Below are 16259 nucleotides of genomic sequence, written 5' to 3'. Positions count from 1 at the left end.
GTAGTAGCGAATGAGTGCAGATAGTTGATAGTGAGAATGTAATTAAGAGACGTGTGGGCCAAAGGAAACGAATGACTTTGACACCAGAAAGGAAAAGAGATATTTGCTTAGAGTAAAGGAAAAAAGAAAAGATGAAGGTGGTGATGAAGCAAGAGGAAAAGCCAGAGATGGGAGGGCATGCGAAGCTACTATATACCCAAGATGCAGTCCATACATCCAGACGAGAAGAAGTGGGAGACTGACTGCAGAGCACAAAGGCCGGCCAGCCCGGCATCTGGTGCCAAGGATGCGCCCCTCGGCCATCCATGGCTGGTGGAGAAGGCACCGACGATGGAAACCCCTGGTGTGCGTCTGGGTCAGGTTGAGCACGGCTGGAGGAGACAAGAGGGCTCGTGAGGCTCCTGAGCAGTGCAGCGGTCCATCCACCGTCCAAGCTCTCCGGTGAGGTGGTGTTGGCCAAGCGGTTCGTAGTCCAGAGGGCGGCTCCAGGAACAAGGAACCAGGGTCACCGTGCAGGGATCTGGGACCTGGGCGAGGCCCCGCTGACAAGGGTATCCGACAGCGGGCTAGGCGAAGCCAAACGATTTGTAGAAGCCCTGCCAGAGCGCATCCAGGGGGCTTTCTTGCTGCCGAGACCAGGGCACCAATGTGGCCCTGAAGGCTGGATGGACTGATGGCCGAGCGTGCTGGCACCATGAGCACGGGAAAATCGACAGCGGCCAATGTGATGCCTGTGCCTGGCCATGGGTAAGGAGGCATCCCCTTTCTTCTTCGCAGCCCAGACTTGGATCCGTTGACATATTTTGTTTATGCCATTGTGTACCCTATCAGATGCCCAATTGTGCATTGCCGCGTTGTGCATCCATGGTCCATCCATCCTGCGTTGTCTATGTGTGTCAAGAGATGTGACTATTCCCGAGTCGGACAAGATTATGCATATTTTTGTTGAAAGCTCCGATGTGCTAACTTTGGATCAGCCGCATGAGCTGTTAACACAGCGTTTTGGTGTCTTTGATGCTGAATGTCGCGGGGCGGGCGTCTATCAGCAGCGCTGCGGGGCAGTTGTTGAGCAATGACGGCTCGCTAGATCTGTCGACTAGACGCCAAAGGGCAGATCGTCGACAAAGAAGCGAGCTGATGTGCGGCGAATCAGAGACAAAGCGAGAGGCTTGCGCTTTGTCCTCAACTTGTGGGCTTTCACCGACGACGGCGTTGCGGTGATGGTAGACGAGCTGGAGATGTGAGGCCACAAAGCACAAGGCGAGCACAAGGCGAGACAGTCAGTGCATATCTCCAGCCGGCTGGATCGTGATAGGAGAAACCCACCGCCAGTTGTTGTTGCCCGGCGTTTTGCCTCCTGAAGCCAGCATGCTTTCTCATACCGCCGCTGCCGTTGCTGGGGCCTGTTGATGTTCCATTGAGCTCCGCGTACGGCCAAGTGCAACCTGATCGTTGAAACGCTTCGCCACCTTATCAGAGAGCGTTAAGCACCTCCTTTTGGTGGGTGGTGGGGCTCCGTTGATGCCCCTCCAGCAGCATCTGCAGGTACGGATACCACGGGCGATGCGCCCACCAATAGACTTGCAGCGCTTCGATGGAGCCCTGGCGGCTCGAGGTTTGGGGGTGTCTTTGCGGGAGCCAGTGAGGTCGGTGGAGGAGCGGATGCATCAGTCAAGGGGTCATAATGGGAGGGAGCAAGTTCTTCCTGTGGCGGTTTGGCCCCTGTAGGAGAATGTCTCTGGTGGCTCTTTCCCCAGAAAGCCACCAACTGAAGGCATTGGACGTCTATCCGCGGAAAGTAGCAGCAGCGGGCATGACTTGCAGAGGGAAGGTGCTAATGGAAGGGAACCAATTTTTAGTGGCCAAAATGGAGGCCGCCACTACAACCTCAACGTCCAATGCCACAGGATTTATCCATCACAGTAGGGATGTCCTTTTGCTTCTTCCTTGATCCTGCGCAAACAAATCATGGCTTCTATCGCCAGCACAACGTTGTCAGTGCCGGGTAGGCTCGAGTCAGAAACACAGCATCCGCATAAGCACCAAAAATACACTCGCCTCCGTGCCATGTGGTTGATCCTCACTGCCGTCGGCGGATCTACGAATGGCCTCCGGAAATACCATGGTATGTTCACCCATGCAATCTACAGCAACGTCAGTACAAATCCGTCACGGGATGCTACCTCGAGAAATTGCACAGATTCATGCAGCCGACGCCCGTTGGAAGGCACCAAAGAATTGTTCCAGGATGCTCAACTTCCACGCTTTCCCCGTTTTGCAGCATCGTACCGAGGCCGATTCAACGCCCGAGATAGGGCCACTCCACCCTCCCACCGTTGCCACCGTCCCGCTCCAGGATTGAGCGTACAACCAGCCATTGATCATGAATAAACGTTCGTGGCCGTCAGGGATTCAAGCGTGGCCAAGGTCCGTGGGAGACATCGGCCAGAGACAGCACGCTTGGCATGGGGCCGCCCTGACATTCGCATCGCCTGACCGATGGGGTTCCGTGACATGGCCCTCACGTTCTGCAGGTGATGGCTTCGCAACACCGAGCAAGAAGCCAATCTCGCGTCGAAGAAACATCATCTCCGGATTTGTCGATTTGTTCTAGCTCGTAACTTTCCAATCTGGTGGTTTTGTTTTCCAATGCCGTCATACGCGGAATTCCCTGGGCATCTTGATTGCTTGGCACTGGCACTTCTTGACTTCAGATCAACTCGCTGGCGGATACTCCGTACTCCGTCCAGGACGGACGGATACCAGACAACGCTCGAGCAACGATAACTGAGACAGGCGGCTGGCCTCAGCGCTGAGCACAAGCAAAGGTCCCTCTGCCGTCTCTGCCATCGACAATTCCGCCTTTGTCATAGCTGTCGGAACCAGGAAAGGCAAAAATATGGCGCCCACGTCCATGACTTCCCCAGTTTTCTTCTTTCTCTTGAATCCTCCGTCTTGGTGGATGTTCATTTTTAGCACCCAGCCCGCGCTACCATCGCGTGGCGTCGTTTGACGCTGGAGTTGTCTCAGGACAGGCTGCCCCTGGTTGTTTCAACATCAGGGCAGCCAATCACAACTCAGTCAGTGACCCGATCTGAGACAGAGCAGCAAAGGGTCCAGCCTTGCCGCCCTCAAAGCTCACCAATGGATCCTGAACAAAGCCATATTGGACACTGAAGGGTCTCAAAAAAAGACATGGCAAGGGTCAGGCCCTATGAAACATCCGGGCTGGTTTTACTTGTGCTTATTCTAGGAATCACTCGATGAGATCTCTCCATTTACGGATGGATCAGCGCGCATTGGCCGTTGCTCCCAAGTCCCGGGTAGGTGATGAAGATCAGAGTTAACCGCCAGCATCTCAACAGCAACCGCCTTTGCGGGACAAGATCAGAATGATAGGATATGAAGAGTCGGCCACAGTTAAAGAACTTGCACCGCATGATTTAAGCATAATTTCCGACATAGAGACGCCGACGCTGGGTGAAGATTATCGAGAGGCCTTCAACACACTCGTTTGTGATATGAATGACGGGCCGCATCGACGGCTGTCAAGGATCCTTCACATCAACCTTGATTGCATGCTTACTCGCCAAACCTCTCTCGCCAAAATGTTTCAACCAAATACAGCAACAGTTGAAACAAAAAAGCACAGTCGTTCGGTATGAAACCTCGAGTCCGTCCGTCACCGATTCCACCAAAACACGGTTCCCTCACCTGAATCTGGCGACGGCCGAATCGGAATGGCCCTCCACCACACTTGTTTGGTAGACCGGAGTCCACGGTTCCTTGTTTAATTTCCCGTTTTGTTCACAGAGTTTTTACGCCGCAGCCTCTCGGAAGCAGGCACTTTGTCAACGTCACTATGGTTCAGGTACGAACTGTTACTGTTGACTAGACGCCTGAACACTAGCCCGCTTCTACTCCAGTGACGCTCGAGCTTACCGAAAGACAGCTCCCTGTGGCTTGCTCACGCCATTGTTTTGGCGTCCGTCAACGATGGTTCGCCGTTGTCTCCGCGCGCCGTCGGACCCATTTTGCGCCTCTTGCGTCGCTTGTTTTGAAAGGGCTTCTAGAAGCACATCATCATCCCCCACTTGTTGGACGGTGAATTACGGTGCTGCGAATTGGTCCAAGTGCTGTCCCGGCTGGAGTCTCAGAGACGGCCTGAGACGGAAAAACATGTCAATCACGGAACGTCGCCATTCCCGCCGCTTCCGGGGTTTGTCGTATTTTCTGTCAGGGGTTGTTCTCTCGCAGGTCGAGCCATGATGGGATGTGCTACCCCTGACGAAGCTGTTCATGACCGGGGACTTTCTTGGCTCGCCGAGGGGATCCCAGGCGACACTAGCCATAAAGATCAAGGACGCAAGGGTGCTCCCCAGTGTCTTCTTTTTCTGGCTCTATCGCGTTTCGAGTTGCGGTGATGGCGGCTTTTGCTGAAACCCGCGATTTGATCTGTCATGGCCGTGTTACCTACCGACCGACGCCATCCACCCAAGCTGCGACCCTCTTTTTACTTTTGAACGGTGAAGCAACGTTTCTACGTCGAGACTACGAGTCAATCCGATGCACTTTTGTCTTGCGTCCTGTCGCAGAGCGGGCCTCAATCAACTGCTAAGTGCACATTTGCAATCAAACATGGTCGTACGTTTTTTAAGATTCGCGTGCGTATGTTGGTTCACTCGCAGGTAACCTTGGGAGACAGGCATCGAATTCTGCCCTCTTGACATGTCCTGTGGCACGTTCATCGCCAGACGCTTGGGCGATTGATTAACCGTCCTGGTCGATCGACTTCCAGGCCTCCGATTCCTCCTTTTCTCGTGCCAGGTTCCCTTGCCTCAGCCTTCCCCACTGATCGTCGGCCCAGAAGTGTCTTCTTTGGTGGTTGCCCGGCCGTTTCATGCACAAAAATGCCCGACATGTTGGCTGCCGGCGTTGTTTTCTCATGGCCAAGGCTGCAGAGCTACGGAAGGATTTCAGCGAGCAAGCTTGACTCGGCCAACGACTTGTCCGTCAAATTATTTCTCCTTGGACGTTGGTGCCATGTTTTTCCGTCTGCGTTTGCCGAACCCCTCGTGGGGACATGGCCGTGGCGAGATGCCGTACCTAGCATCCCCCGACAGGGGAACCGGACCACGGCCTATGAACAACTCCTGCGGCCGACGATGGCCCAGCCTGCCAGCCTTGTGCCTGCTAGTCGGCCAGGACCGGGTACCTGCATCTGGGTTCCGGTGCCTTCCTCTGTTGGTCCATGGGCGGAGGTGATGCTACATCGAGCGCTGGACACCTGAAGCACGCGGCTTCCTTTTCTCTTTTGGGACCCCTAGGAGGTGGCAGTGAAATGTGGAATCTTCCATTTGTCCTTGTCCGTGCCCAGCTGAGTGGTGGATTTCGTTTCTACCTCTTATTCATCCTGGCCTCATCCGCAGGGCCGGGCAAGGGTCATGGATCTGGGAGAGTTCGACCGTGGGCAGAGATAGATTCATGGGGCCTTCGCTTTGGGCATGCGAGCGAGCGAGCGCCTTCCAGGGCTATCATCTCAAGATGATCATCAAGGTCGCCTCTTTCTTGGCCCGCTTCGGGCTTCTATATTTGTTAACCCCCTTAAGGACACGGACTCGGGCCGGTTTCACCAACAATATGGCTCAAACCCTTTAACCCCGTGTTGCCCACTCGTTCGGCAGATCTCTAGGACAGAAAAGGCATTCGAGTTCTCTTTTATGCGAAACTGTAGGGCTGAGCCAAATTTCAGCTTTGGAGGTCTGTGTTATGACTTCAGGTGTCGTGACAAAGAGGTGTTGCGACTTGACCGCGCTCTCTGTTGGTTAAACCGCCGGAACTCTGGAGACTCCTTCCTTGATGGAGCCTCGAACAAGACGATAACTCAACTTGTTCAAGCGTTACTCTCACCGCAAGTTGGTACTGACAGTGTTCCAGCTTCCTTTCCTCAGTTTCCTCTTTTTCCGTCGTCCAACCACCAATCGCATTTCTTCAGCACCTCATGAACCGACCCGAGATACCAGGTGATGCCACCTCGGCTTCTTCGCTTCCGTCCGCCTTCGGCCAGAGCCAGTTCCTTTCGTTATTTGTGTGAGGTGTCATGTTGCCGAGTTCCGTTCTCTCGTGGATCCTTTGTCCCATGGTGCTGTCCCCTGCCCGTCGAACCCGCCCGCCTCTTTGGATTTTACCTCCCAAAGGATCCGACAACGGAGACGACGAAATACTAGGGCATTCAATCGACAAGGTTTTGCCATACCTTTACGATAACCATGCGATGAAAAGTCCTTTTGACAGTTCTGTTGCCGTTCGAGGTTGGCCCATCCATGGGGAACGTAGCAAGCCTTTTGGTGGGGATTAGACACTTGGGAGGAGACTCTGATTCTCAACTCGACATGAAAACCTCGGCTTACGAGGTGCTGATGATATCCAGGCCATATCAAAGCGATGGCATCAGCTTGTGTCCGTCATGTTCAGTTCTGGGCCCCAGATGATCACCGGTTGGTCATGCCCCTTTCCGATGTCGATACCTGACTGTGTTCGTATACGAGATATGAATGGAAGCCTACGCGAGACTTGGGCAACTCGGAGGATGAGCTGGTGTCTGAGTTTTCTGGTGGCTGGTCGTTTGAGCCACCCATCATCCTTTGTACGCTGTTGTTCAAGCCTTGGACGGACAATGAACCTCGACACAGAAAGGATTATACCATGTCCAATCGGTCTCTATTCACACTTCATTATGGTATTCGAACAATGAACTCTGAACAATGAGCTACGTACACTGCTTAGATACTTAAGGATTGACGAGTCGAGGGATTCACCTCGAGTTCCCTTTTCGGCTTCAGAGACCAATAACCTGCATCACCTTCCCAACTTCATCACCATCACTGAACACTGAATCGTAAAGATGGCCAAGACTCATGAAAACCGTGGCGGCTATAACGGCAGAGGAAGAGGCCGGAAACCCTGGCATAAAGGAGGCAGAGACAACGGCCACCAGAATGACGGGAGCCAGCAGAACCAACAGAATCATCAGAGCCAGAAGAACCAGCAGAATCAACAAAACCAACAGAACCAGCAGAATGACAGTAACCAGCAGAATGGCAACTGCCAGCAGAATGGTAAATTTACCAACAATGGCCAAAACAATAGCAAGGACAGCAATGCCAAAATCGACTGGAACAGCAATGGCTGGGTCGGTACCAATCATAACAAAGGCAAAGGCAAAGGCAAAAACGTTAACCACTGTTGCTTCTGGCAAGAAGTGTCTCAAGATCCTTATCTAAGGCAAGTATATGGGCATCTCTCCCAATTTCTGGCAGACAACAAAAAGGCCTTCTGTCCAAGCTCACCCCCATCGTCAAGCGACGTCATCATGGCCGAGGCACGACAAGACAAGACGGCATGGCAGGAAAAGGTGGAAAAAGACCCCAACGCAAGCATGTTGCTGAGCACCGAAGCAGGTAGGTTCATCAGCCAAGCCCTGCATGGATACTTCGAGCCATGTATGAACGTGGAAGCTCTGAACGAGACGTACTTGATCGTACAGCAGGACGCGACGGCCCCCAGCTCAGGGTTGGTGGGTAAATACATGGTGCACTCCCGCAATCCCTTCCTCCCCAATGGGCCAAAGGACCTTTTCGTCCAGATGAAGGTCAAACTGCAGCCAATGGAGGTGGAGATGTTGATATCTCCGTGCGATACTAATGGGTTTAACTTTGAAGGTCCTGTAGGTGTGATGAACAAGTACCGAAGGGAGCTCACCACCCCCATCGACGGTTATAAAGTCGTGGGAGAGCTCGATGCGTCTCTCGATGGGATGTATCTGTCCTTGGTCATGGGACAAGCTGAAAGAGCGTGGGAGTACATTTACTCCTCTCTTATCAAGTGCCCCTAATGACCGAAAGATGCGATAGAGGAGGGGGAGTTGTTTCCAAGTCTGTTTGTTCTCATGTAGTTGATTTTGTCATTGAAGTAAATGCAAACCCTTGTTTCAAGTTGATTTTTCGTGTTGGCCATGTTTCTACCCTTGTATGAGGAGGCTGAGTACGCAGATGCGGTGATGTGCCATGTACCATCAAAGGGGAAAGATATTTGCCCACGAGGAGAGGAGGGAGGGAACTAATCACAACGTGTCTCTTGCTTTGCTTGAGACCGAGAATAGAATGAAAATCGACCGTTGGTACTGTTCCCGAAGTGGCTTTCTCTTTGATGCTCAGAAGGCTTGTGTATAGGGTGTGGATACGAAGCTTGTGGCGGATTAAAATGCTTACCTTTGTGTCCCTTTGACATTATACCGAGATTGAGGGCCTTTGTTTATATCTTGCTATATATGGTATCACCTTGGCGCATTTATGGGGTTGATCTTCCCAACAACAAAGAAACTTGATGTGGCTGGTGTGGACATGGATGGGTTGGCGACGTTGAGCATCACGACGTGTCTGAGGAGCCCATTACCCACAGCGACAAAGAGCACAGTTATACACGTGGATGTGTTAGAATCATACAGTAAAGCCAATCGGACAATTTTAAGCCTCTATAACGGCAGCCATAGAAGGTTAATGATGGAAATGCAAGTCTTGCGCAAGAGACGCCACCAGCTCTCAGATGCGCGAGTAGAAAAGAGTGGTAGAGATTTTAGGGTTTATGAGTGTCACGCGCTTCGTGAATTTCTAGAGACAACTGCAGCGAGTTCTGTGAGAGTGTCTGTCCGTCTTGGAAAATCAGTGCTGCCTCTCGCTGTTCAGAACCTCCACAACTGTGTTCCGAGGCTGTGCATCAAGTGCAGCTGGCGGGTGAGTTTAGCTATGTAACTGACGGGCGAGCTATTTACATGCTAGTGGAATCTTTGCATTGGCCGTTGTTCGTTGTTCAGAACTTGTAACTTTGCTGATTGCATGCAGGCTTTCAACGGCTGTGATTCCTGTCGTATCTGGGTTTCGCTTCACGCTCCATGCTTGATCTCAAGTCTCTCTTGTAAGGTAGATAAAGGGCGCGCTGAAGACAAATGGACGTACTAGAAAGCCGACAAAGAAAGAGATGGCTTGTTCACGCTCAACAATGACAATGTTCAGTCAAATTCTAAGGTACATGTCAAAAGACTGAACAGCCATTGTCATGAACAACTACCTCTCGAAGTCATATCGAAGTTTAAATATCAACAACCTTTCTATTAAGCTCTGATTCTGCATGCTAATTACCTTTTCACCATCAAGACAATAACTAATCGGTTTATAAAAGCAACATACTAAGCACCTGCACAACCGTCCACACTCAGCAAATCATCTGTCACAAGATGCCTCTCAACTTCTTCAGACGCCGATCAAGCCGCGCTAGCGAGCAGGTGGAAGCAACACCAGCGCCCCTCGAGACGGCTGACCCAGACCGCCTCAAGGTTCTTGACATCGTCGAGTCCTACCTTACCCCCATAATCATCCCTTATCCCCCCATCGTCTTCCGAACCCTCCAAGCAGAGGGGCAATCAGAATTCACGATTCAGCTACCGGAACCAATCAACCCTGACATCCAAGCTAAGGAGCTGTACGTCAAGTTTAAGAAGGACTTCTATGGACGGACTGTAGTATTCATGTCAATGCAGCAGCCATCCAGCAGCATGTATGTCCTCCCCGTCCCAGGCCGGCTGTACAACTGGAAGACATATATGGGGCCTAATTATCGATGGGGTCCCATCACGGTCAAGGTGGAGGATTCAGTTCAGGGGCGATGGCTGTCCACGGCGATGCATGCCAGCTTTGGTGGAGATTACGTGGACTTTCGGATGAGGCAGTCTATTATGGAGCAAGGAGAGAATGTAGCTCTGACTGGACCTCGACCTGATGGCGTGTTTGCACTCGGCTGTGATCGCCTCTGGAGTCAGTAGCATGTTTGGTGCTGATCCATCGTTCTTTGCATACCTATATCACAGCAGGGAGAGGCGACTGCCGTGAATTGGTCCAGAAATAGAATTTGAATAGAAAACCATCACTTTGGTGACTTGAACAATGTCTCGTTAAATTATGCATCATGTGAACAAAAATGTGGTAATTGGCTAAGTTGGTGTGCCAAGTATATGCGCCCCTTTTACATGACATATGAACATCTCAGAGAGGGAGGTGCTGACCTATCTAAGCCATGTTTCTTCTAGAAATACCGGGGAAACAATTGAGAAGGGCATTCTGACCGTGTTGGGGGTGTTACAGAAGGGCATTGAGGCAGGCAGAGCAGTCATAGAGAGAGAAAGGCCGGCCCAGTCCTTGGGCTGAGAAAGTCTCTGTCTCCCGCAAACTTGGAGGATTGAAGGCTTCATGAACTTCCTAGCTTACCTACCTAGCTAGGAAGGCTGTGAGGTATACGGGCGATATCCATTCTGAGCTGTCGTTGATGCTCCCTTGCCTAATCGGGCTGATTCATTGCACTTCACCTGAATAAGCTTGCGACAATAAACTAACCACCAGGTGAAACTCAATCAAGGAATGACCAAAAGAAGCTGGTTCAGGAAGATGTTGTTTTATCCTGCCTAAAAGAATGCTACTGATCCTCTCTCTGGCCTTCTCAACTACCACCTTGCATCCTCCGTATCCTTTCCTCTGCTGCCCTCGCTCTCCTCTCCCTCTCCAACCTCATCCTCATCTCCGGTGTCAACCCTCTTGATTCAGCCTCTCTCTTCTCTTGAGGTGTCTTTGTCAATCCCGCAGAGAGCGTGTTTCCCTTCTGCTTCCGGCCCTCAGGCACCTTGGGTCCTTCGCTTCGCAGCCTCTCCTCCTCCGCACGTCGTCGCTCTGCCTCTTTTGTATCCGCCTCCTTCTTCTCTCGCTCGTCGCGCTTGTCGGCTTCAGCCTTTGTCATCGCAGGCGGTACCTTGGCTGAATCCCAGGACCACTTGGCCTCTCCAAGCTCTGAGCGCGCCACACGGAAAGCATCACGGGTTGCTCGCTCGCCGGCGAGTTCAAACGGAGTCTTGCCTTCGTCGTTCTTGATCGTGGGATCAGCTCCACCTCGGACCAGGAGCCCTAGCACGAGCGGTGCAGCGTTCTGGGCCGCGGCAAGATGGAGTGGTCGTGGGGCGTGGTGGTTTTGCTCAACGGGCCGAAACTCAAAGTCGGGTGAGAGGCTGTTGTTCTTGAGATACGAGAGGAGGGCGGGGACTTTGGATCTCCGTGTGAAAGCCTGAAGCTGAGAGGTATGTAGCAAGGCTGTCTCTTCCTCCTCTGACAACTTGGGCTTAGAAGGCTTCGACTGCGTCTTTGTTGGAGTCGCACTGGACTCAGGCTCCTTCTTGACCTCAGCAGGGTCGATCTCACGGACTTTTAGTCGCGTCAACTCGATGAACGATCTCATCAGCTCATTCTGTGTCGCTCGTCGCGTGCTGAATGGGAAACCTCGCAGCCGAGTGTCGTTGTGCTTCAACACCTGGCCCTCGTATGGCCCGAAAAGAGTTCTCCGGTTTGTCACACCCGTCGCCCGGATGAAGAGCAGTTCTGACGTGTCAAGCAAGGCCTTCCAGTCCTGAAGCAGATTTCGCACATCCTCCACTAAGGCCTGCTCGTTGTACCGTCGTAGACTTGAACCGGCTGAGTGCGCTGCACCTTTGGCATTGTCGTTGGCTGACTGCGAGCCACCCTGCTTTCGTCGTGTCGTGTACCGATGGAACGTCTTGTGAGCCAACACCGTCGCCTCCCGGTTCATGGTTGTGCCGTTCTTGTTTGGTCGCGGCGCAAGAGACACGACCATGGCTGCAAAGTGACCGCCTCCGATCATGCAGAGGAAGATGTGCGGGCCCTTGTACGCAATCTCGGGTATCGAACCGTCCTTGGGCATCTTGGGTATCGAGATTGGCTCGACCTGCTTCTTCTTGAGAACCTCGACCAGGTCCTGGTTCCGTTGTTCTTCGCCTGTGAGGATGGCACGGTACATGCCAAAGTAGGTCTTCTCTGGGAGCACAGGGGAACTGAACCAGATCAGGGGCGGCTTGCCACGACCTTTCCTACCCGCGGTATCATCCTCTTCCTCATCTCCATTTGTGTCCTCTCGTCTATCTGCTAACCTCGCTTGCTTCTTTAGGAGTGTTGTAAGTGTCGACTCTTGCTTATCCTCCTCTTCCTCGTCCGACTCGTCCGAATCTGAGCCCGACAACGACTCATCCAAATCCCCAATCAGCTTCTCAAACTCGACCTCTGACACTGGCTTCTGCCCTCTGAGCTTCTGCTTGAGGTTGTAGTGGTGCAGGTCGGACTTGAGATGCCCTCGCTGGTCTATCACAGTGGTGAATGTGAGACCGCAGAGGGAACAAGCCTGGGAGCCAACGAGGTTGCTGTCTGACGTTGAAGGGCTCTTGGAGGGGGACGAGATGGAGGATTCGACGATGGATTCGGTGTCGGCATCGGACTTGAGCGTCAACGTGTCCAGGACCTCTGGCGGCAGGTCATAGACTGGCGATCCCAGTTAGCGATCTGAGGGGCAACGATGGTGGGGTGAGGGGTTATTCCTTACGGTACAGGGGACGCCTAAGGATATCCTCGTTAGCCTTGGCCATTGCGATGACTATTCTATGTCTGTCGGGGATAAAAGGCAACGATGGCGAACCAAGACTCTGTCCAAAGGGCGTCTTGTCGCGATACTTGAACTTTTTTCGAGGTGAGCGGTTGTTGCGGTCCCTGTATGCGTCATACCTTGTCGCGTTGACTCAGCCGGCCAAGCCACAGCCCTGAGCCCTCTCGCTTGAGCCACGCCCATGCCACCACGAAAACGCACCCCTCCAGGTCCCCACTCAGGTACCGAATTGACCTTGGCTCCACCAGGGACCTCCAAGACAAACACTCCCCACCACATCCATCTCGGTGCAAGTACTTGTCTTCCATCTCAAGAACGCAAACACCAACCACAAACTTCATTGTTCATTTTCGTTTCATTGAACAACTTCAACCAATTGCGTCAAGATGGCTCACAATCCTCCCGTCACCATCAACGCCCCTCTGGCCCCGGATCTCATCGGCCTTGCCATTGCTCAGCTGCAGTACCGTTCCAACGAGCTCACCATTGACCCTTTCCGCCAAGCCCAGCGTGAGAGACACAATGCGCGACTCACGCCTGATGTCCTCAACTGCCCCACGACCTCTCAGCAGGTCCTCAAGCAACATCGCCGTGAGAACTGCCAGCTGAACTCTATGGCGGCCAAGCTCCGCACCTACAACAACTTGATGGCACCCAGCGAGCCCATCACTGCAGAGCAGAAGAGAAAGTGCCTTCTCTTTCGCTCAGCTGGATGGAACTACACCCGCATTGCTATCTTTTTCAACTTTACCCCCCGTCAGGCCCAGTACGCAATCCTGATCACCGAGGCACTCTCCGTGCCCAAGGGCAATACCGTCAGGGGCCAACTCCCCGTCCTTAACCATCCCCAACTCCTCATCGTCCTTGCCTTCACCCTGTCTTCCAGAGACACTCGCCGCATGGAGTACAACAGACTTGCTACCTCCCTTGGATGGAGATGCAAGCCAGCTGTTATCCGAAATGCGCTGCGCGAAGTCGGGTACGAGCGATATCCCGCCCTCATTCGACCCACCATCATCGAAGAATTCCGCCAGGCTCGATTTGACTGGGCCCAGGACCACGTCGACTGGACTGTCGAGCAGTGGAAGGCCGTCGTTTGGTCTGGCGAGACCCGTATCATGACTGGACCTCACGCTCGAATCCATGTCACCCGCACCATCCACGAGGCACGCGACCCGGCCTGCATCATTGACGACGATGCCCATCTCCAGAGCGGCAACACTTTCTGGGCCACTTTCTCCGGCCTCAAGGGCAAGGGTCCCAGCGTCTTTTGGGACCCAAGCTGGGGTACCATCGACGCCAAGAACCACTCCGAACGGGTTCTCCCCACCGTGAGCTACTGGATCCAGCAGCAGCCAGACACCGCCAAGTACTGCATGGAACACCGCCCCATTGAGCACTCCGACGCCGCGATTCGCACCGAACTCCAGAACAAGAACATGGAGGTTCTCCAGCTGCCTCCCGCCTCGCCCGACCTCGATCTCATGGCCGTCGCCTGGGACATGATCAAGACGAAGATCGAAGAAGACCGCCTGGTTGCCCACCTCCGAGGCCGCAGCGCCGTTGTTGAAGCTATAGAGACCTGGAACTGGATTGAGGAGGCTCACCTGATGACACTGATTGAGAGCATGCCTGCGCGATGCCAGGCTGTGATCGATGCCGATGGCATGTACACCCCTTACAACTAAGGTGGACTCGACATGACTGGATGGACTTGACGAAGGACAATGGCTACGAGGGATGATGGCTACGAGGTTACGAGGGATGAAGGAACTGGTAATGAAAAGGGCTTACAAAAGGATCGAATTCATGTGAATAGCTATAATGACCCCTAATAGAAAGCTAGATTCACACACTTGCTGCTTTCACCTGTTCATTGTGCATGGTCTATTCACTCTTTGCCATTCCATGTTGGCTGTGCTCATTGTGTCCCTCCACATTCTTCACCACATTTCGCCCATCTCCCCCAATGCGCCGTGATACCAAATTTGGTGTTCGGGCTTGCACAGTACCTTGCACCGTGGCTCGTGCATTGACACTGTATTCTCGCGAGACGAATTAGGAAATTTAAGAAAGACCCACATAATCTGAGAGAAATCTGAGGTTGTCCCGCTGTGGCTGTGAATCACGGCCTCAGAAATCAACCACCCCGCTTCCATTGACAGAGTGAATCACGGGCCCGCCAGAAGACACTCCCCTGGCTTCATGCAACCCTTTTGACTTGGTGAATCACAGCCTCACTAAAATTCTGAATCACGGCCTCGCCAAAAGACATCCCGCCCCCTCGCTTCTTCGAACCCTTTGACAGAGAATCACGGCCTCGCTAAGCTTGCATTTCGATGTTGCCTGCCCAGTCCATGGAGGGGCAACGAAGGTGCACACGAGCCTGGGCGCCGCACCTTATCCCACCTGCGAGCTGAAGTGGGCAGCCAATCGCCAACGACGTCAACGTCACTGGTGCGCATCTTTCAGCTCCCATCTTCCAAGTCCCCATGTCTCCCGCGTCTCCATCCTTGGTCTCACAACCTTAAGTGCACCCTTGTCTCATTGCGTCAGTGGATCTTTCCCACCCGCGATCAAGAATTCAGTCCTTGATCGACCCCGCCTTGTGCGGCCTCCTGCCGTGTGTGACGATGTGTCGCGCAGCTATATAAGGATGTCGTGGGGGACGTCTTGTGAGGTTTTCGTCTTCTCTCGTCATCATACCTGAAACCTGTAAATTCATCTCCATAATCCTCTTTACTGGAATACATCAATTCCACCGTTCATCTCTTCAATCATCATCATGGATTTGCTCAACAAGTTCACCGGAGGCGGAAGCAACAACGCCGACCAGAACCAGAACCAGAACCAGAACCAAGAGTCTGGCAGCGGCGGCGGTTTCATGGACAAGCTCAACGGCATGGCCGGCGGCGGTGCCCAAGGCGAGAAGAACGAGGATGGCCTCGACAAGGGTAACTACCCCCAAACACATGACATTGAACCAGCGCTGACAGGCTTCTTTCAGCCGTCGACTACGTGCAGGAAAAGTTCCTCGGACAGGGCGACCAGAGCAACGAGAGCGCCACCGAGCAGGCCAAGGACGAGGCCATCTCGGACTTTATCCGCGACAAGTACAAGGAGACGACGGGCAAGGAGTTCTTTGTCGACGACAAGGACAAGAAGTTTGGTGCCTGAGCTTGAGGCTGTTGGATTGTACGATTAGCTATGATGAAACCTGTATGAACCTGGTCTGCGAGACCCTTTTGATGACACTTGCGAGCTTGCCATACCAAGGAGTACCAATGGGCGTCAATTGGATACCAAAGTGATGCTGATTGATGATCAATACGCATTGAGATCCATTTCTTATCAAGGTGCATTGGTAAGTTCCAGGGTTCTACGATCCACGCGGGCGGACAAAAACTTGAGACACCAGGACGGCTGCACTCAGTTCAATCAATAAAGAGCATTCACTTTCTAGCCTAATTATGAGCTGATTGAGAGATTAAAATAAGAAATAGTATCATAAATATTTGAACATTTAGATTTAGGGACGCGTTAGAAACCAGAGATCGTTGACTCACTCTGCCACAACAGCCCGGTTCAGTGACCGTCGCGTGCGGCAACTCTGCAAACAGAGGGGATCTCAATGGATTCAGCAATTCATTCTCGGCAATATCATCCTGCCATTTCAGAACTTACGTGCCCTTTCGTCCGATCTTAGGCCTCAT

General features: G+C 52.8%; 6 protein-coding genes across 6 annotated transcripts; 5 read left to right on the top strand and 1 right to left on the bottom strand.

The window, feature by feature from the left end:
* Positions 1–1968: 1968 nt before the first annotated feature.
* MRS44_004500 (uncharacterized protein) lies at positions 1969–2362 on the top strand (the record flags this gene model as incomplete). Its single annotated transcript, XM_065622225.1, has 2 exons — positions 1969–2154; positions 2201–2362. 2 exons carry the CDS (start codon positions 1969–1971, stop codon positions 2360–2362), a joined length of 348 nt encoding a protein of 115 aa, XP_065478297.1.
* A 4542-nt stretch (positions 2363–6904) lies between these two features.
* Positions 6905–7894, top strand: MRS44_004499 (uncharacterized protein; the record flags this gene model as incomplete). The annotated part of the gene is made up of 1 exon (XM_046283228.2): positions 6905–7894. The coding sequence occupies one exon, from the start codon at positions 6905–6907 to the stop codon at positions 7892–7894; it is 990 nt and encodes a 329-aa protein (XP_046136369.1).
* Positions 7895–9292: 1398 nt separating this feature from the next.
* Positions 9293–9877, top strand: MRS44_004498 (uncharacterized protein; the record flags this gene model as incomplete). Its single annotated transcript, XM_046280931.1, has 1 exon — positions 9293–9877. One exon carries the CDS (start codon positions 9293–9295, stop codon positions 9875–9877), a length of 585 nt encoding a protein of 194 aa, XP_046136370.1.
* Positions 9878–10548: 671 nt separating this feature from the next.
* MRS44_004497 (uncharacterized protein) lies at positions 10549–12529 on the bottom strand (the record flags this gene model as incomplete). Its single annotated transcript, XM_046279952.2, has 2 exons — positions 10549–12425; positions 12487–12529. 2 exons carry the CDS (start codon positions 12527–12529, stop codon positions 10549–10551), a joined length of 1920 nt encoding a protein of 639 aa, XP_046136371.1.
* A 403-nt stretch (positions 12530–12932) lies between these two features.
* MRS44_004496 (uncharacterized protein) lies at positions 12933–14234 on the top strand (the record flags this gene model as incomplete). Its single annotated transcript, XM_065622224.1, has 1 exon — positions 12933–14234. One exon carries the CDS (start codon positions 12933–12935, stop codon positions 14232–14234), a length of 1302 nt encoding a protein of 433 aa, XP_065478296.1.
* A 1097-nt stretch (positions 14235–15331) lies between these two features.
* Positions 15332–15723, top strand: MRS44_004495 (uncharacterized protein; the record flags this gene model as incomplete). The annotated part of the gene is made up of 2 exons (XM_046273644.1): positions 15332–15500; positions 15554–15723. 2 exons carry the CDS (start codon positions 15332–15334, stop codon positions 15721–15723), a joined length of 339 nt encoding a protein of 112 aa, XP_046136372.1.
* Positions 15724–16259: the final 536 nt, after the last annotated feature.

This window comes from Fusarium solani (assembly GCF_023522795.1).
Source record: "Fusarium solani strain SB1 chromosome Unknown bctg00000002, whole genome shotgun sequence".
NCBI lineage: Eukaryota > Fungi > Ascomycota > Sordariomycetes > Hypocreales > Nectriaceae > Fusarium > Fusarium solani.
The sequence above is the reverse complement of the archived record's forward strand: the minus strand, read 5'-3'. Positions and strand labels throughout refer to the sequence as shown.